Source organism: Eschrichtius robustus, chromosome 4 (genome assembly GCF_028021215.1).
Source record: "Eschrichtius robustus isolate mEscRob2 chromosome 4, mEscRob2.pri, whole genome shotgun sequence".
Lineage (NCBI taxonomy): Eukaryota > Metazoa > Chordata > Mammalia > Artiodactyla > Eschrichtiidae > Eschrichtius > Eschrichtius robustus.
In genome coordinates, this window is record NC_090827.1 from 56,133,428 (window position 1) to 56,155,624 (window position 22,197).

The 22,197-nt window shown below is 36.8% G+C and overlaps 1 protein-coding gene across 2 annotated transcripts in view; it reads right to left on the reverse strand.

Annotated features, from left to right (window-relative positions):
- CFAP299 (cilia and flagella associated protein 299) overlaps nucleotides 1–22,197 on the reverse strand; it is a 612,278-nt gene that overhangs the window by 580,816 nt on the left and 9,265 nt on the right. For both annotated transcript variants that reach the window (XM_068542122.1, XM_068542121.1), the window contains exon 2: nucleotides 12,911–13,041. In XM_068542122.1, coding sequence (XP_068398223.1) covers nucleotides 12,911–13,041 — 131 coding nt within the window. The remainder of the gene's footprint in view (nucleotides 1–12,910; nucleotides 13,042–22,197) is intronic.

The window sequence follows — 22,197 nt, forward strand, 5'->3', positions numbered from 1 at the left end:
GAAAAATCCAAGAGACAATCCAGATAAGTTACTATTATCTGAGTGCAAAAATGTATAATAAACATGACCATCTTAAGTTTATACCAGGAATGCAAGGATAGCTCAGTATTAGAAAAACCTTAAGTATCTTTCTCCACTTTAATAAAGGAGGAAAAAACCATATGATCGTCTATCTCAGTAAACTGCATATAGAATGGAACTTTCCAGGTCAAACACATACAAACACACACATGTGCACACACACACACATGTGCACACACACACATGCACACACACACCACTATAAACAGGGAAATAGTAGACACCATCCCTTTAAAATCAGGAACAATATAAGAAAGCCCACTATCAACATTCCCATTGACCCATGTACTTGAGTGCCTTACAAGGACAATTAAAAAAAGAAAAACAAATTAAGCAAAGTAATTGGAAGAAACAATATGATATCATTATTTGCAAATGATATGATTACCTACATTGAAATCCCACTGTCCCAAATAAACTACTAACAAATTATAAGAAATACAGTATATATAGTGCAATTCATATTTCTGCAAAAATTGAAACATGATTTTTCTAGAAAGCATACATTTAAATGTATGAAAGGAAGAAAGCAAGGGAAATAAATTAAATAGTCTAGGGTAGGTATATTAGGAAGAAGAGAAGTGCAATTGAAAATGGAGGATAAAGAAGGAAAATCTTTTCATTAAAGAGGAGCCTAGTAAGGACTCATGGAAATAGCATGCAATGGAAAGAAGAGCACAATCAGATAAACTCTGTGTTCTGAGGTCCTTAAATTAAAAAGGGACTGGGAAGCATGACATCAGCTTTGCTTTCTGAAACAAATACCTTCAATGTTCTTGGTATTTTTTAAAATTTTTATTGAAATATAGTTGATTTACAATGTTGTGTAAGTTTCAGGTGTACAGCAAAGTGATTCAGATATATATATGTGAATATATAATTTTTTTTTACATTCTCTTCCATTATAGGTCATTACAAGATATTGAGTATAGTTTCCTGTGCTATACCGTAGGTCCTTGTTGGTTATCTATTTTATATATAGTAGTGTGTATATATTAATCCCAAACTCCTAATTTATCTCTCCCCCACCTTTGGCAGCCATCAGTTTGTTTTCTATGTCTGTGAGTCTACTTCTGTTTTGTAAATAAGTTCATTTGTACCTTTTTTTTTAGATTCCACAAAAATATAAGTGATATCATACATTTGTTTCTCTGTCTGACTTACTTCACTCAGTATGACAATCTCTAAGTCCATCCATGTTGCTACAAATGGCTTTATTCCACTGTTTTTTATGGCTGAGTAATATTCCACTGTGTGTGTGTGTGTGTGTGTATGTATATGTATGTATATATATATATATATATATACATATATATATATACCACATCTTCTTTATCCATTCATCTGTCAACAGACATTTAGGTTGCTTCAATGTCTTGGCTATTGTAAATAGTGCTGCTATAAACATTGGGGTGTATGTATCTTTTTGAATGATGTTTTTCTCTGGATATATGCCCAGGAGTGGAACTGCAAGATTATATGATAGCTCTATTTTCAGTTTTTTAAGAAACCTCCATACTGTTCTCCATAGTGGCTGTACCAATTTACATTCCCACCAACAATGTAGGAGGGTTTCTTTTTCCCCACACCCTCTTCAGCATTTATTATTTGTAGACTTCTTAATGTTGGACATTCTGACCAGTGTGAGGTGATACCTCATTGTAGTTCTGATTTGCATTTCTCTAATAATTAGTGATCTTTTCATGTGCCTCTTGGCCATCTGTATGTCTTCTTTGGAGAAATGTCTTTTTAGATCTTCTTCCCATGTTTTGATTGGATTGTTTGGTTTTGATATTGAGCTGTTTGTATATTTTGCAGATTAATCCCTTGTCAGTCACAGTGTTTGCAAATATTTTCTCCCACTCTGTAGGCTGGCATTTTTTGTTTATGATTTCCTTTGCTGTGCAAAAGCTTTTAAGTTTAGTTAGGGCCAGTTTGTTTATTTTTGTTTTTCTTTCCATTACTCTAGGAGACAAATCCAAAAAGATACTGCTGTGATTTATGTCAAAGGGTGTTCTGCCTATGTTTTCCTCTAAGAATTGTATAGTATTCAGTCTTACAGTTAGGTCTTTAATCCATTTTGAGGTTTTTTTTGTGTATGGTGTTAGAAAATGTTCTAATTTCATTCTTTTACATGTAGCTGTCCAGTTTTCCCAGCATACTTATTGAGGAGACTGTTTTTTCTTCATTGCCTCCTTTGTCATAGATTAATTGACCATAGGTGCGTGGGTTTATCTCTGGGCTTTCGACCCTGTTCCATTGATCTATATTTCTGTTTTTGTGCCAGTACCATTCTATTTTGATTACTGTAGGCAATGTAGTATAGTCTGAAGTCAGGGAGTCTGATTCCTCCAGCTCCATTTTTTTTTTTTTTTCTCAAGATCGCTTTGGCTATTTGGGGTCTTTTGTGTTTCTACACAAATTTTAAAATTTTTGGTTCTAGTTTTGTGAAAAATGCTATTGACAGTTTGATAGGGATTGTGCTGAATCTCTAGATTGCCTTGGGTAGTATAATCACTTTGACAATATTGATTCTTCCAATCCAAGAACATGGTGTATCTTTCTATTTGTTTGTGTCATCTTTGATTTCTTTCATTAGCACCTTATAGTTTCAGAGGACAGGTCTTTTGCCTCCTTGGGTAGGTTTATTCCTAGGTATTTTATTATTTTTGATGCAATGGTAAATAGGATTGTTTCCTTAGTTTCTCTTTCTGACCTTTTATTGTTAGTGTATAGAAATGCAACAGATTTCTGTATATTAATTTTGCATCCTGCAATTTTACCGAATTCATTGATGAGCTCTAGTAGTTTCTGGTAGAGTCTTTAGGATTTTCTATGTATAGTATCACGTCATCTGCAAACAGTGACAGTTTTACTTCCTCTTCTTTTCCAATTTGGACTCCTTTTATTTCTTTTTCTTCTCTGATTGCTGTGGCTAAGACTCCCAAAACTATGTTGAATAAAAGTGGAGAGAGAGTAGACATCCATGTCTTGTTCGTAATCTTAGAGGAAATGCTTTCAGCTTTTCACCATTAAGTATGATGTTAGCTGTGAGTTTGTCATATATGGCCTTTACCACGTTGAGGTAGGTTCCCTCTAAGCCCACTTTCTGGAGAGTTTTTATCATAAACGGATGTTGAATTTTATCAAAAGCTTTTTCTGCACCTACTGAGATGATCATATGGCTTTCATTCTTCAGTTTGTTAATGTGGTGTATCACACTGATTGATTTGCAGATATTGAACAATCCTTGCTTCTCTGAGGACAAAGAAATGCCAAGAAGAATCCTAACAAACAGACCTTGCTAAGTTTCCCCCAGTTTACTATAATTACCTCATACTCCTTAACCTGTCATATTCCTTGATAACTGTCCACTTTTCATCAAACCTAGTATAAAATACTCAGGTCTGTTTCTTTTAAATTTTTTTTTTTTTTTTTTTAATTTTAAGTATTTGTTTATTTATTTATTTATGGCTGTGTTGGGTCTTCGTTTCTGTGCGAGGGCTTTCTCTAGTTGCGGCAAGTGGGGGCCACTCTTCATCGCGGTGCGCGGGCCTCTCACTATCACGGCCTCTCTTGTTGCGGGGCACAGGCTCCAGACGCGCAGGCTCAGCAATTGTGGCTCACGGGCCTAGTTGCTCTGCGGCATGTGGGATCTTCCCAGACCGGGGCTCGAACCCGTGTCCTCTGCATTGGCAGGCAGATTCTCAACCACTGCGCCACCAGGGAAGCCCCAGGTCTGTTTCTTTCGGTCTTTATTTCCTCTTGAAGGATGCTGTATCATGTAAAACTTATATTAAATAAATTTGTATCCTTTTCTCCTGCTAATGTGTTTGTCAATTCAATTTTCAGATGCATCCAGGGACCCTAAGTGGGTCGAGGACATTTTTTCCTTCCCTACAGCTCTCAGAACCAAGAATATCTACACTTTTTGTCAATGGTTTTGTTGCTCCAGGTGGACATAATGAATTATGTAATGTAAATATTTACCTCTTTGCATTATCTTCCCAAATCTGGCATACATTTTGGGCACTAAGCTCAACCACAGCTTCACTGTATTTCTTCCACCTTTACTTTTTCTTCTCTACCTTTTAAAGTCTTGTTGCTATGAGACATTCCTATTTCCCTTGTAAACTCATATTCATACCTCATATTCTTTTGTAGAGATGAAGATTTAGATGCTGATAGAAAGAGGAAGGAATGGAATGAGGAAGGCACAGGATGAAAGAAATGTTTTGAAAGCTGTTTCACAGACGTATGATCAGGCAGCATGGTATTAGAGAATGAAGAAAGTTGAGATTGAGCAATCAGGTAAGACATCGCAATAAAAGTCAATCTGAAGAAAAATTGGATTAGCAACATGTAAGTAGAGTGAAAAATGTATGAACGTAGGAGCAAATCTGAACAAAGGAGTCAACAGAAATCCATTGTTAATTGCCTTTTAGAATTGCTCACAAGTAGACTTTGAAGATATTGTAAAATATAATGCCTACAGAGTTTTTTAAAAAATGGTATTACCAGCATTAAAAAATGGAATTTTTGTATGGGGAGTGGATCTGTAAGGGAACAATAATGAGACTTTTTTACTATTTTGTTATTGGTTTGACAACACAGTATTAAAACAAACATGGAGTTAAAAGCCCAGGAAAGAAATCAGGATTGGAGATCTGATGCAGGAAAACTGGCAACATAAAAGTGGTTGATATATGAAAATAGTGGAGTATAAAAAGGGTGAAAAAAAACAAAGAACTGTCCTTTGGGAGAGATCCAAATTAGTGAGAAGGAAGAAGGTACAGCAAAGATAGTGGACAACAGCAAACAGAAGAAAATGGGAGGTTAAAGGTAATAAAAGTCAAAGATAGGGAACATTTCAAGAAATGGATAATTCCAAATTGCTGTTAAAGGAATCAGTAGACGTCAACCAAGCAAAGTGAATCTGAGAAGAAATCCTTGAATTTGCCTACAAAGGGACTATGAATGAGTATTGAATGAATCAACACAATTTAAACCAAGAGCTAAATTAAGAACAAAAAATAAACAAATCTAAATAATATTCTGAAGGGCTATAACATTTTTAAACATGTGAATTTCATTTGCTTTTGATTAATCATTAGCTGAACTATCATCAATATTGGATTTTGTCTACATAGTTTTCTCTGTGACTATTTTTAGATTTATTTTAAGCTCAAATAGGCTAAGATCTATAAATGTGGCAATGTTAACAACTTGCCAAATACAAAAATAATCAATTCATCTAAGCAATGGGTCCATTTACTCTCTGAGATAGAATTAATTGCACTTATGAGCATGTTCACATAAGTACTCAACTAAAGAATAATATGGATACACCTGTAGATAGATAGATAGATAGATAGATAGATAGATAGATAGATAGATAGATAGGTAGAGATAGATACAGATAATATGATGTTCCTTGAAAAGATCAACACCATCTGTAATTACTTGCTTGTTGGAGAGAGAGGGAGGGAGGGAGAGAGAAAGAGAAGGAAAAAAAGGGTGAAAGAGAGGCAGAGGGAAGGAGGGAGGAAAGGAGGAAAAATTCAGTGTGTAATCTCAGTGATGTTACAATATCCAACTAGTTGAGAGTGAGCATTTACCAATACCATATATTGCAGACTCAGAGGTGGAGCTAAACCTCAAGAATCCAGTGACTTGTAATTATTATAAAGACCAACAAGCTCAGAGTCAAGGATCCTAACCTTGAAAGTCATGAAGTTGGTTTACTGAACACGACATCCCTTGAGGCAAAATAGATAGGCGGTCAACAAAGGAACTACTCAATCTGTATCACAACAAGAAATCAAAGTTAATTATCTGAGGTTGAAGGCAGCCATAACAATAGAAAGTCAGGATGTCTTGCCCAGTGTGTCTACCTGATCCAGTTCTCAGACTAGGAACCTGCTGACTAAAGAAGTTACCCTGTCCTAGAGGAATAGACCTGTAACACTATATCAATTATCCATTGCAATGATTCCCTCTGTTCTTCCCCCAAGGGATCTTTAACCATTTACTTAAATGAGTAGACACTAAGGAAAGGAGAATAGCCAGATAGCTGATAGAGTATTGGGTGCAGGATCATAGCTGAGATTGGTATCTGGAGATCCAAAGCATCATCATGGTCCCACTATTAGAGTGAAGGCATAGGAGGGTAAGATAATACATGGAATCCTGGCCAAGGGTTGGTTTATAATAGGTCCACTGTGTCCATGGATCCACCCAGGGATCATTGATCTGAATATCTGCAATGATCTTATTCCCAAATCAGGTCACATGCTAGGGTACTGGCGATTAGGATTTCAACATACCTTTGCTGGAGAACACATTTCAACCCATAAAATTCAAGGATGGCCTTAAATTACAGTAGGGAAGAAAAACTTTCCCAAATGGGCAGAACTTCAGGTGACACATCTGATCATCCACTTTGTGTAGAAGGATAAAGAAAAAGAAATGTCCCAAAGATTAGAAGAGACTCATAAGCAATGGTGAATGGTCTGGCTGGCTGGGCAGGAAACTGTGAAGAAAAAAGGTGGAGACTAGGAATGTCTGAGTCATGTGGATGGACATAGGGGAATGAGTACAAGTGTGAAGATTTTTATAACACCCACCAAAAATGATGCACTAAACAACCCAAACAGACAAAAAGCCTCAGCCAGTTGATGTCAGCCAGCCTTGTCAGCAGTCTTCTCAATACTGGCATGACGGACACATGAACAAAGTAGAGCAGATGAAGGCTATCCAAGGACCCAACAGCATAGACTCCCACTTACCAAGGCCAATCTAGCTACTTCTACTTCTCCATGTCCAATCTGCCAGCAACAGGGACCAACGTTGAGCCCCTGGTAGGTCATTATTCCTCAAGGAGAACAATGGACTCAATTTGACTACACTGGGTCCCTTTTATAAACCAAGAAGGGACAACAGTTCATTCCCACAGGAATACTTACCTATTCCAGATATGAGTGTGCCTTTTCTGCCTCCTTGGTCTTAGTTGGCCCCACTATCTGGATGCTTACAAAATGCCTGATCCACAGGCATGGAATCCAACACAACATAGCACCCCAACCAGGGAACCCGCTGTACAACAAAAAAGGTGTGGGAGAGAGCTCATGACCATGGGATCTTCTGGCCATATCACACAGTGCCCCATCAGAAGCTGTCAGCCTGAAAGTGTTGGAATGGTCCACTTAAGGCACAGATGAATCACCAGCTTAGAGGCAACACTGTTCAAGGATAGGGCGCCATCTTTTAGAACACTCTCACCAGGGAAAACGGCAAGTGTCTCACTGAACAACAAACTATGGCTGCCAGGTGAGCACTTTGGGCGTCTTGTGCCCAGGGAACAGCAGGCAAGACAGAGAGACACTATCTTGTGAAGAGTAATTGCTGCTGATCCGCAAGAGAGATAGGACTGTTGTTACAGAATGGGGGTAGAGAGTAACAAGTGACAAACTCGAGTGGCCCGCCCAGCTACCTCTTGGTACGCCCTTATAGAATTTTAAATGAGAATGAGAAATGCAACAACCCCAGCCTAAGGACAGTAGGATTACCAGGGCCTCCACCACCTTATGATTGAGATTCAGAGAGGTGACAGCTGAAGGCAGAGGATTTAGGATGGATAATGGAAGAAGGAGATGATGAGAACCACCTCTGGCCCCCAAACCAACAGCAGTGATGGGGACTAACTTTCCTCTTCTGAGTATCCTGCCCAGGAGAAAGGCCCTCGGTGCTCTGGAAGAACTGCTCCCTGCATGCACAAAATGGATCTCTATGTCACAAGGGGCAAACTGTGGCAGGCATGTGGACATATCACTCAGATACCCCTTGGAGAAAGGCCTCTCTGCCTGGCTGTGAGGAGTTGCTGAGCTGACAGCCTCCAGCTGTGAACCTTTCCAGGGTCTGCCTCAGTTTCAAGCTGAGATCACACTTTTGGGGGCAGACCTCAGGCAATGACTGGGCACAGAAGAGGTACCAGGGCCTGAACATTTCACCCAATGTGGGACTTCTTTAATGGACAACCTTTACCCTGGAGCTTTCCACTGTGCTGGGAGAGTCTCTGTAACTTCGGCATCAAGATTCTGACCCTGCTTAGTCCTGTTTCCTCACTTTTCCTTTCACAGGTGTTACGTCCCCATCAAACCTTCTGCACTCTTAACCCTCACTATCTGCTTCCTGGAGCAGCTAGTCTGCGACAAGCCACAACTCCATATTTTTTTGTTTAAGAGCTATAAAATGTATGAGAATAACTTTTAAAACATAAAGTATTTGAAACAAAGCAAAAAGTTGAAACCATTTCACAGAAGTCAGATTTTATCTAGCAGAACATTTTAAACTTACAGAAATTCATTTAATTCACTGGTATATGGTATTCACTTTTGATCATAAAGTGAATGGAGTAAAGTCATTTTACATGAAACAAATTTTGGCCTTTTATCCAGCTTCATCTTCACAAAATTAAAAGAGCATGTTATCAATTAATAGATACTTCCAACTCCTATTTTTAAAAACAAATTGAAGAAGAATACTCCAGTCATAACTGTCAAATAGTTGACAGTTGATAAACTGACTAGATTGGCTAGAATAAAAAAGGTTGGGGACTTGTCCAACTTTTTAAATTTAGTCCCAGATGTACCAGAGGATAAAAGGACACAAGAGCCTTCTCCTTAATCACCACAGATATCCTCTTCATTTCAGCAAAAAAGATCACAGGGATCCCTATATATTCAGCATCTGAGACTCCTGTCAAGCTCACTTCACAAGAATTCCCAAAGGCTCATCACAAAGTCTCTTGAGAAGATAGCAACAGCCAAGCAGTATAAGTATCAGTTCCACCAGGGCTGCCATTTATTCCATCTATGTTTCAGATTCTGTGTTTCAGTAAAAATAAGGTCATTATCTCAGAAGCAGTTTTAAGAAGAGCTAATTCATCTCCTAAAAAGATAAGCTGACCCAAAGTGAAGAGGCCAATGGTCTTACAAGCTCATCCAGGGAAGTGTTCCACCTGAGAGATGACTCAGTTATAACTACTAACTAGATCCCAAGAACCCAATATTCAACTTCTGTGCAAACAGTCGAAGTCTATCTCTCCATCACCCATAGAAATCAACTGAACTTCTCACTGCAAATAGAAATTCTCCAGGACTTATGATGGGAGCTACCTCAGTAACCACCAGCTAAACTTATCCCATCCCTTCTTTCCAAACTTTGTAGTCTCTGCCTTGTGGCTACTAAACCCAGCTGGCATGAATCTCAGGGGAAGAGAGAGGAGAGATACTGTTTATGTGATAGTGAAGCAGAGATGGCTTTGAAGCAAAGCTTCAAGAAGCTAGGAGAATGCAGAGCCCACCTACCACCACCACTGCCACCACCACCAATCCAGTACATGTGGAAATGAGTGGCCTCTAGCTGGCACAACTTTAGGGGGGAAAAAAGTCTTAGCAAGGGAATAGACACAAGTTAAAACAAAGAGGTAGAGAGAATGATTTGTGAAGAAGAAAAATTTATCATAGAATTGAGGCAAAGTAAATGTGTCCATCTTCATACCCTTGTTTGCCTGCTTGGCTCCTACTTATCCTTTGAAGGTAAATTTAGCAGTCATGCCTTAAGAAGAGCCTTCCCTGTTCTCCACATCCTTCAAATCTTGACTTAGTACTACTTTAGGGTGTTGCCACAACACCTATGATAGCGTATGTTATCTTCCGTTGTAACTGCCTTTTTTAATTGAGATATAATTCACATACCATAAAATTCAAACTTTTAAGGTATACAATTCAATGGCTCTTAGTATAGTCACAAAGTTGTGCAGTCATCACCAATATTTAATTCCAGAACATTCTATCACCCCAGAAAGAAACTCCATACCCATTAGCAATCATTCTTCTTTCACTCTTCCTTCCAGCCCTTGGCCACCACAAATCTACTTTCTGTCCATATGGATTTACCTATTTCGAACATTTTATATAAATGGGACTATACAATTTACAATCTTTTTGTCTGCCTTCTTTTGCTAAGCCTAATGTTTTCAAGGTTTATCCATGTTGTAGCAGGTAAGAGTACTTCACTCCTTTTTATGACTAAATAATATTCCATTTTATCTATGTACCACATTTTTTTATCCATTCATCAGTTGATGGATATTTGGGTTGTTGCCCCTTTATGGCTACTATGAATAACGTTGCTAGGAACACTGGTTTTTAAGTGGACCTCTGTTTTCAATTCCCTTGGATATACAGCTAAGAGTGGAATTATTGGGTCATATGGTAACTCTATGTTTAACTATTTGAAGAATTGCCAAACTATTTTCCATTGTATACTCCCACCAGCAATGTAATTGTCTTTCATTTATCTAACCCTCAAATTTCTTGAGGTCAGGGACTAAGTCTTATATTCTATCGTACCCCCAGCACCTAGCATAGTGCCTAATGGAGTGTGGTTGTCTATGAGTATTTGTGAAGTTAATGACTAAATAAAGGGTCAAAATAATTTTTTTCACTTTATGCCTTCTTCTGGCAAAATACTTATTAAAATACCCCCTCCCAATATCTTTAACCAGACTCTTTTTATCTATGAAACTATTCTAAGTAAGTGACATACTCTTAGGTGCCAGCACTTCTTGAAACGGGTGCTCTATGATTGCTAGTGAAGAGGATTGTGATCTACTTGGGGCTGCTCACCCACACATTACAGAAGTTAATGTAAGATAATCTGATAGTAGAATCACGTGTTTCCAAGTTGGTACCAGTTGGCGGGCAGTCACATGTTCATGCATATTTTCAAAGTGATCCTCAAGCAAATATAAGCACAGGACATATTTGGTGTCCACACTCTGCTGGCCCTGCTGCCAATAACACTACAATGGACCTGGCAGGCAGGGAAGGAAAGAGGAAACATATGGGGCCCATCCCACTACAAAGGCAGATGAGAAGATGCGCAGATGAAAAGGCTTTCCGATTCTAGCAGCTCTGGGTGGGGATTAGTCTCCCAAGACTGGCACTTAAGTAGTCTGATGACTTCCAGCTCTGGCCAGTTAAAGAGACTATCGATAGAATAAATACTCATTTTGAGCCAAACACAAAATGGACATGTACATGGATAGAATTTATATGACCAACATGACCAACTCCTCTTGATATAAAATAGGATACAACTCTAATAAAATATGAATATACATTAATTCCTTATAAAATCTCACAAAAATCTCTATACTTCCGCTCCTGACTGATAAACATTTATTGATTAAAAACAGAAAGAGAAGACTCCCCTGATGTTTTATATGACACATCACATATACACATATATTTTGCATCATTTCAATTTTCTACAAATAGAAGCCAAGTATACTTGTGTTGCATAAACTAGTGAAGTTTTATATAAATTTACCTTTGGTAAGAAGAATGGCCCCTTCAAAGATCCCCATGCCTAATCCTATTAGTATGTTACAGTACATGACAGAAGGGACTTTGCAGATGTAATGAAGGTTATAGACCTTAAAATAGGGAGATTATCCTAGATTATCTAGATGGACCCAGTGTGATCACATGAGCCCTCAGAAGGAGAGATCTTTCTGTGGCTGGAGTCAGGGAAGACTTGCATAAGGAGAAGTCAGAGAGATTTAAAGGTTGGCAGGATCTTGACCCATTCTTGCTGGCGGGCGGCCACATGGAAAGCATGAGAAGGAATGTGGGCAGCCTACAGGAGCAAAGAGGAGTCCCCAGATTGACGGGTGACAGGGAAATGAGACCTCAGTCCTATAATCACAAGGAACTGAATTTGGCCTGAATGAGGGTGGAAGCAGACTCATCCACAGAGCGTCCAGAAAAGAACTCAGTCCAGCCAACAACAGGATTTTAACTTTGTGATATATGTAGCAGAGAATCCAGCTGAACCACTGTACTCTGATTTCTGACCTACAGAACTATGAATAAATACGTTTGTGTTGTGTTCAGCGACTACGTTTGTGGTAATGTGTTATGACAGCAATAGAAAACTAGTATATTACAGAATGTTACTGTATTAAATGACAGTATCCTAGGGTTCTGAAATACAAGAACCACTAGAACAATCAATTAAAATTGCACATTCCCAGAACCAATTCACATTCCACTACCAAATGTTATTTTTATAATAAATACATGGGAGACTTCTACTCATAATTACTGGGTATTTTTTAAAATGTTATCTAAGAACAATATACCAATGTCTAAGTAATTTTTCTCACCAACATTTACAACTTTAGCATTCATTTTTAAAAAGTAAATAGATAATTACTTTGTCAAGTCTTTTTCAGTTTGTCTTAGTTTGATACGGTTCACTCTAGGTGTACATCTCTTTCCGAACATACTTTATTAGATTCATATTTTATATAACCACATATGAGTCATATTAACAAAAGCCAGTGATCGTTAATAGAGGTCAATGAATCAAAGTTTACAAAAATGTGAGAACATAAATGAAGCCAAAGATTTACAGGCCTCAAAAGTACAAAGAACTCCAGGACAAAAGTCACTCATACTTTTAGTATATAAATGTGTAAAGCCAATAATATTGAGCTATGTGTAAACAGGACTTTACTGGTATGATGGCCATATTTTGGTATTTATATTTTTAAATTTGTAGCTCACAGTTGCATGTGGCTTTATCGCAACCATATTACAGTTCCTCCAGTTCCTGATCTGCAGAACAGATGCTTAGAATATTCCAAGTTCTACCTGCTCCAACCAATGTTTCTAAATTACAACAATGCCAACAAAATTGGATTTTTCCAGAGACTCTACAATATAATATAAAATCCATTTGGAACATGGACACTTACTTTTTCTGAGTTCTTTCAGCCAACCTTGCAATCTCTATCGCTGCCTTCCTTGCTTCGAAATCTTCCCTTTTCACCACCTCTCCAGTCCCGCGGTAGCCTAGCTCCACCAACTGGCGGGCCAGGCCTTCATCCTAAAAAGAAAATCAATTGTTACATTTGTGGATTAATGAGACATCTTATTTTATCTAATGTACACTGAATAATTGTTTTAAATGAAAAATCAAATGGAATATTTAAATATGAGACAAGAGCTATTAGATATGAAAAGTTAGAATTCTTTCTAACAATAATTTTATAAACATCTGATTTGTCATCCCTTTCCCAGAGATGTAAGATGAAAAAATAATAACATCAAGCACTAAATTTTCTCTAAGGGATTGCAGGACAAAGGTCTGTAATGTTTTTAATCAATTTAGGAGAACGGCTGTAGATAATAAAGTATCTTTCAAACAATAAAACTATAGACAACAGTATTTATACAAGAAAGACTTTTTAAAAACCAACTGCACAAAAAGAAAATTGGGTTGCTTTCAGCAAGTTCAACATTTCAGAGACTTACTCCCTTGAAGTCAATTAACTGATGACACAGAGCATTATAACTTCAAATACAAAACAAAGGATAGATGAATTTCCTATTTGAGTAGAAAGATATTGTTTCCATATAATGTTGGTACCAATAAAAGCAGAGAAGTAGAAATCCAAGATGACAAGAAGCTTCAAACTGAAAAAATAAAAATTTCCCCACAGTCCTTTAGACCTTTTATATTTCAGTTACTTTAAGAACTGTCACACACATTTTTGTCACTTGCATAGCATATTCAAAAAAGAACAGCATTTCCCCGAAACTTGAATAGGTGACGTTTTACTTGAAGTTACTAATATAAAGGCTTATGTATTACATAAAAATATGTATATTAACATATTACATTATCCTTACATTAAACATGAAATGTCTGAAATATAGAGAAAACAGCATATATTTTATTGTTACAGACCCTTACTTACTACATCACTGCTGAATGCAAGAACTGTCTAACAGAATTAAATAAGAAAACTTAAGATTTGTGGTTAATAATCTATACAACCCATGGTGGCTATTTTAAAGTTCCAACTATTCTAACAAAAAAGTTTAGACACCATCAACCTAGAAAAGTTTGCTACTTTTCTTTGCTAAACACTAAAAGCAAATGCTGAACTCTGTGTAGCAACATGGATACATTTGCCAAGTTAAGGCAAAGCACCAGGCTTTGCACAAGGGCGCTTTGCCTTCTTTCTGACTTGTTCCCCTGCTCACTATACTTGCTATCCCAGGTTGCTTTAGTGCAAACAACAAAACTGAGCAAATGCCTCCACCTAGTGGAGTTAATATTTAAATGAAAAAGCGATGCAGATTTCGGGTTTGATTTACAAAAGTGGAATGATTTGAGTGTAAATCTTCTTAAATACGTTACTTAAAGTGAGCTTATGGGAAGAACTCGCAGTGAGCTCTGCTGAGACTGTGGGTTTCTTCTAGTGGAATATAAGTTGCTTGTGGTCAACAGAGTATTTTACATAATAAAGACCATTAAAAAGTTGCTGTACTAACTTTGTATATGGAATGAATTATGCATTCCTGTGTGCCTTACCTGAGCCGCACAGAATCATTTGGATAGTTCTGCACTCACTGACACTCATGTATATTGCAAAAAATGACAAGATCAAGTACAAAGTTGAAGTTGTTGCCCCACTTAACCATTACCATGTTTTAACTGGTGGAATTACAAGCCATCTCTCTACTGTAAATGGTCAATAATCTTTAAAGAATTATCTTTAAAGAAACTGAGAAATAAAATACTTTCATTTATTCACATATTTAGCATTTCTGGTGATTTTCATTCCTTTGTGTAGACCTAAGTTTCCTACTAATATATGATTTTCCTTCTACCTAAAAATCTTTAACAATTCTTATAGTAAGGGTCTGCTAACAACAAAAGTATCGTGGCTTTTGTTTTACTGAAAAAAATATTGATTTCACTTTAATTTTTTTCTTCCAGTTTTATTGAGATATAATTGACTTATAGACATCACAAAATGATTACCTTAGTAAGTTTAGTGAACATCTATCATCTCATATGGATACAAAATTAAAGAAATAGAAAAATATATATATTTTTCCCTTGGGATGAGAACTCTTAGGATTTACTTTCATATATAACATAAAGCAGTGTTAATTATATTTATCATGCTGTACATTAGATCCCTAGTACTTATTTCTCTTATAATTGGCAGTTCAATACCTTTTCACTGCTTCATTCAATTCCCCCTCCCTCCACACCCTAACCTCTGGTAACCACAAATCTGATCTGTTTTTCTATGAGTATGTTTGTTTGTTTGTTTTTGCAGTATAATTGACCTACAACACTAAGTTAGGTCCTATCACACAACATAGTGATTCGATATTTCTATACATTGCAAGATGATCACCACGATATCTAGTTAACAAATATGTCACCATACAAAGATATTACATAGTTATTGACTATATTCCCCACACTGCACATTTCATACCTGTGACTCATTTACTTCTGTGCAACTGGAAGTTTGTACCTCTTAATCTCCCTCACCTATTTCTCTCCTCTCTCCAGTTCCCTCCTCTTTGGCAACCACCTGCTTGTTCTCTGTATCTCTGACTCTATTTCTGCTTTGTTATATTTGTTCATTTGTTTTGATTTTTTTGATTCTACATATAAGTGAGATCATACAGTATCTGTCTTTCTCTGTCTGACTTATTTTACTAAGCATAATGCCCTTTAGGTCCATCCATGTTGTCAGAAATGGTATGATTTCATTCTTTTTTATGGCTGAGTAATATGCTATTGCAACCACATCTTCTTTCTCCAATCATCCGTGGATGGGTGCTTAGGTTCCTTCTATATCTTGCCTACTGTAAATAATGCTATGATGAAAATAGGGGTGCATGTCTTTTCAAATTAGTGTTTTTCATTTTCTTTGGATAAATACCCAAGAGTAGAACTGCTGGATTGTATGGTAGTTCTGGTTTTAATTTTTTGAGGAATCTCCATACTCTTTTCCACAGTGGCTGCAGCAATTTACATTCCCACCAACAGTACATAAAGGTTCCCTTTTCTCCACACCCATGCCAATACTTGTTATTTGTTGTCTTTTTGATAATAGCCATTCTGAAAGTTGTGAGGTGATATCTCATTGTGGTTTTGATTTGCATTTTCCTGATGACTAGTGATATTGAGCATCTTTTCATATGCCTCTTGGCCATTTGTATATCTTCTGTGGAAAAATGTCTATTCAGATTCTCTGCCATTTCTTTAATCAGGTTGCTTGGGGGTTTTGTGATGTTGAGCTGTATGAGTTCTTTGTATATTTTGGATATTAACCCCTTCTCAGATATATCATTTGCAAATATCTTCTCCCATTCAGTACGTGGCCTTTTTGTTTTGTTGACAGTTTCCGTTGCTGTGCAAAAGCTTTTTAGCTTGATGTAATCCCATTTGTTTATTTTTGCTTTTGTTTTCCTTGCCTGGGGAGATGTATCCAAAAATATATTACCCAGACCAATGTCAGAGAGCACACTGCCTATGCTTTCTTCTAGAAGTTTCATGGTTACAGGTCTTACATTGATGTCTTTAAAACATTTTGAATTTATTTTGGTGCATGGTGTGAGAAGGTAGTCCAGTTTGACCCTTTTGCATAAAGCTGTCCAGTTTTCCCAACAGCATTTATTAAAGAGGTTGTCTTTTTCCCATTGTACATTCTTGTCTGCTTTGTCAAAGATTAATGTCCCATTAAAGTGTGGGTTCATTTCTGGGCTCTCTATTCTGTTCCATTGATCTATGTGTCTGTTTTTGTGCCAGTACCATGTTTTTTTGATTACCATAGCTTTGTATTATAGTTTGAAATCCAGCTTTGTTTCTTTATCAAGATTGTTTTGGCTATTTGAAGTCTTCTGTGTTTCCGTACAAATCTTAGAATTTGTTCTAGTTCTATGAAAAAATCCCATTGGTATTTTTATAGGGATTGCATTGAATCTGTAGATTGCCTTGGGTAGTATGGTCATTTTAACAATATTAATTCCTCCAATCCATGAGTACTGTATATCTTTCCATCTGTTTGTGTCACCTTCACTTTTCTTCATCAGTGTCTTAAGTTTTTCCAAGTACAGGTCTTCTACCTCCTTAGTTAGATTTATTCCTAACTATTTTATTCTTTTTGATGCAATTGCAAACAGGATTGTTTTCTTAGTTTCCCTTTCTGATAGTTCACTGTTAGCAAATAAAAAAGCAACAGGTTTCTGTATATTAATTTTGTATACTGCAACTTTACCAAATCCCTTGATGAGTCCTAGTAGTTTTTTGATGACATCTTTAGGATTTATTATGTATAGTATCATGTCATCTGCAAACAGTGACAATTTTACTTCTTCCTTTCCAATTTGGATTCCTTTGAATTCCTTTGGATTTCTTTTTCTTGGATTTACAATTCTATGTTGAACAAAAGTGGCATGTGTGGGCATCCTTGTCTTATTCCTGATCTTGGAGAAAATGCTTTCAGCCTTCCACTGTTGAGTATGATGTTAGCTGTGGGCTTGTCATATATGGCCTTTATTATATTGAGGTATGTTTCCTTTATACCCACTTTGTTGAGAGTTTTTATCATAAATGGATATTGAATTTTGTCAAAAGCTTTTACTGCATCTATCGAAATGATCATATGATTTTCATTCATCAGTTTGTTAATATGGTGTATCACTTTGATTGATTTGTGGATATTGAGCCATCCTTGCATCTCTGAGTTAAATCTCACTTGATCATGCTGCATGATCCTTTCAATATATTGTTGAATTCAGTTTGCTAATATTTTGTTCAGGATTTTTGAGGCTATTGGGCTGTAATTTTCTTTTTTGGTCTGATTTTGTCTGGTTTTGGTATTTGGGTGATGCTGGCTTTGTAGAATGGGTTTGGAAGCATTATTTCTGCCTTAATTTTTTGAAGTGTTTGAAAGGTATAGGTGTTAACTCTTCTCTAAATATTTAGTAGAATTCACCTGAGAAGCCATCTGGTCCTGGGCTTTTGTTTGTTGGGAGTTTGTTTATTACTGATTCAATTTCATTACTGGTAATTGGTCTGTTCATATTTTCTATTTCTTCCTGGTTCATTTTTAGGACATTGTACATTTCTAGGAATTTGTCCATTTCTTCTAGGTTGTCCATTTTATTGGCATATAGGTGTTCATAGTAGTCTCTTATGATCCTTTGTATTTTTGTGGTGTCAGTTGTAACTTCTCCTTTTTCATTTCTGATTTTATTTGTTTGGGCCCTCTCTCTTTTTTCTTTGATGAGACTGGCTAAAGGTTTATCAACTTTATCTTTTCAAAGAAACAGCTCCTAGCTTCATTGATCTTTTCTATTGTTTTTCTAGTCTCTACATCATTTATTTCTGCTCTGATCTTTATGATTTCTTTCTATTTACTCACTTTGGGTTATGTTTGTTCTTCTTTTTCTAGTTCCTTTAGGTGTAAGGTTAGATTGTTTATTTGAGATTTTTCTTGTTTCTTGAAAAGCTTCTTTCATTATACACTTCCCTCTTAGACCTGCTTTTGCTTCATCCCCTAGATTTTTGATTGTTGGGTTTTCTTTTTCATTTTTCTCCAGGAATTTTTTTTTAATTTTCTCTTTGATGTCTTCAGTTATTTCACCTTAATTTTTGAAAGACATTTTTGCTAGATTAGTGTTCCAGGATGACTTTTTACCTTTCAGCACTTTAGAGATGTCATCCCATTGTCCCATGACTTGTATTATTTCTGATGAGAAGTTCAATCTTTCCTGTCTGAACTCATCCTTGCATTCCTATGATAAATCACACTACTTAAGAGTAGTATTTAGTAGTCTCTGATCTATTATTTCTTAATATAGTCCTAGATTCATTTTTCACTTCTTTTCATCCAGTTCATAAGTAAAATTAGTCTTTAGCTTTCCATTTTGTGCTATCCTTCTCTAGATTGATGTCAGGGTTACACAAGTCCTATAAAATGATTTAAGAATACATTCTGGGGTTTCCCCGGTGGCGCAGTGGTTGAGAATCTGCCTGCCAATGCAGGGGACATGGGTTCGAGCCCTGGTCTTGGGAGGATCCCACATGCCGCGGAGCAACTAGGCCCGTGAGCCACAACTGCTGAGCCTGCGCATCTGGAGCCTGTGCTCCGCAACAAGAGAGGCCACGACAGTGAGAGGCCCGCGCACCGCGATGAAGAGTGGCCCCCACTTGCTGCAACAGGAGAAGGCCCTCGCACAGAAACGAAGACCCAATACAGCCAAAAATAAATAAATTAAAAAAAAAAAAAAGAATACATTCTCCTTGTGAAAAACTTAACATGTGGCAGATGTAGTGAATTTGTATTCTGTCAACTTACCTAAGCTGGAGCTTTGTTTCCATAATTTTTCTTCCTTAGATAGTTACAGGTTAGATTGGGCCACAAGAGATAGATTTGCGATAGATTTGGAAGACAGCAAAGGAGAAGCCATATTGTTCTAGCTCTTATAGAAGCTTCTCCTTTACGTCCTCCAACTCCTGGGACAAGTGCATGAGTATGTTAAGCTCTGTGACTAAAGGTGTCAGCTTCTTCTGCAGATCTCTTCTACCATCAAAGATGGAGGTGTGAAAGAGGTGAGGGCCTGATCCAAGTTCCAGTTTGTCCTTATGAATTCTAGCTCATCCTTGCAGGTCTGTTTGCCCTTGTTTCCCACAATTCTCATGTACGTTTCCTTCCTGGCTGTCTGTCCTAATGACTTCAGGTTCCAGCACCAGACACCAAAGAAACAGCCTTTCATTGACCATTTAAACAGTTCTCATAATTGTGTAGGGGCAAATCTTTATAAAAAAGTAAATACATGTGACACACATATATCTACATCTATATCTATATGTATATGTATGTGTGTGTGTTCTGCTTCTCTGACGGAACCCTGAATGAATGAGTCACAATTAGCTATTGGCAATGGTTCCAGAGGAATAGAAATTTAAGGGTGGGTTCTCTGAATTGGTTCTGGGTTACCTAGAATTGGTTCTCTGATCTTATTAAAAGTATTACAAGCCCTGTTTACAGTAGAAAAGATTATACTGTAGTCGGTGAAATGCAGAGGCCAAGTTATTTATCACCTTTAGAAACGTGCAATGAAAACAGAGCTTTAGGTAACCAAGTGTTTGCTGCCAGAGGACAATTTAGTGACAGTAAGAAACATAACGGTATTGGTTGCTTCCAAGTGTGTTGAAGGTCTTGGGAAAAGAAAATGAGAAGCTCACAGTTTGGGGATTAGCCAGCCATTTGGTGGCAGGTTAGTTACACAGGACTACCCACATAATGAAAGGGGAAAATATTTGACATAGTTTCATGATTTTTAAAAGCTTTTTTCCATAAATTATATTATGCCATATATATACAACTTTTCATATAATTATTATTTTTTAGCGTCCATGTAAGAATTACTGGTTTGTTAAATTTGCTCATTTTTCTATTGGATTTTATTTATTTATTATTGATTTATAAAGCTATATTCTATACAGCAAGTCCTTGTTGAGTATACATTTTGCAAATATTTATTCTCAGGTAGTTGCCTATCTTTTGATTTATGATATATTTTGTCATACAGAGTTTAAAAATTTTGGCAAGGAAATTGTATATGAAATCTTAATAAAGTACACAGAAAAACTGCATCAGTGCATTTAATAGAAAAAAGAAAGCTTGAAAATAAACAGCTAACCATTCAACTAGAGAAAGAATAACAAAATACACCAAAATGATATAGAAGGAAAGAATAAAAACAACAGGAAAATGAATAAAATAGAAATTAAAATATACAAAGCCAGTCAGCTTTAATTGTCTAATGAAAGCCAAGAGCTTATTCTGTTTTTTTTTAAATTGAAGTATAGTTGATTTCAAGAGCTTCCTCTTTTTTTTTTTTTTTTAATATTTACTTATTTATTTATTTGGCTGCACTGGGCCTTAGTTGCGGCACACGGGATCTTCATTGCAGCACATAGGATCTTTAGCTGCGGCATGCGGGATCTTTAGGTGTGGCATGCAGGATCTTTAATTGTGGCATGTCGATCTAGTTCCTTGACCAGGAATCAAACCCGGGCCCCCTGCACTGGTAGTACAAAGTCTTAGCCACTGGACCACCAGGGAAGTCCCTCAAGAGCTTATTCTTTTAAAAGACCAAGAAAATAGATAACATTTGGCAAGATTTATGGTGAAAAAGAAGGAATACACAAACAATTTTAGAAATCAGAAAAGAGCCATAACAACAGATAAAAGAAAACTACATACAAGTTTATAGTAATAATTTGAAAATCTGTGTAAAAATATATGAAGCATTTGCTCAAGTTATGAATTCAGAAGAGATCTGTCAGTGGTTTTGTGAGTCCTGGATTTTCCCCAAAAAAAGTCTTCATTTTGCATTCCCATTTGAATATTAGTTTATTTAGTCAGAGTCCAGGCAGGAAATAGATGATGTATTTAAATGGAGTAACTGAAGGAAACTGAATGGCTGAGTTAATTTACAAAGGTATTCACCAGGTTAAGAGAAATCCAAGTGGGGACCATGAAATACCCTGCAGCTAGCAACAGCAGTAAGTTACTGTATTAGTAGCCATTAACCTATGCAAATGAGGTAAGGGGAGGGAGCAACTAATAGGACACAGGGAGATGGCTGTAGGACAGTGTTATCAGACCCTGAGTTTTGGCTTGATGGAAGAAAATATCGACTGCTAACCTGCAGCACAGTATGGAAGGAGTCTGAAAAAAAAATGCCCAGCCTCCTGGCTTCTAATTTCTTACTGGTGCCTCTTATTGGCTGAACCCAACTGGCCAAATGTAAAGGGAGTCCAGTTGAAGTAGTCAACAGAAATCAACCTCTTGGAGCACACAGTACAGAGCACGTTGGGGTAGGATAGAACTCAAGGTAAAACAGAATCTCAGGGGCCAGACAGAGACAGAATATAGCCAGGGACAGAATTCTAGGCTCAAAGTAAAATTTCCTAAGAAGTTTAAAGATATTACTCCATTTTCTTCTAGGAATCACTATTAGGAATGCAAAGTCTAAGATCAAGCTGATTCCCATTTACAGGTTATTTGTTGACACTCTGAATTATTTTTTAAATTGTGGTAAAACATACATGACATAAAACTAACCATTTTAAGTGTACAGTACAGTGGTATTAAGTACATTCATGTTATTGTGACGTTATCATCACTACCATCCGTCACCACAACTCTTT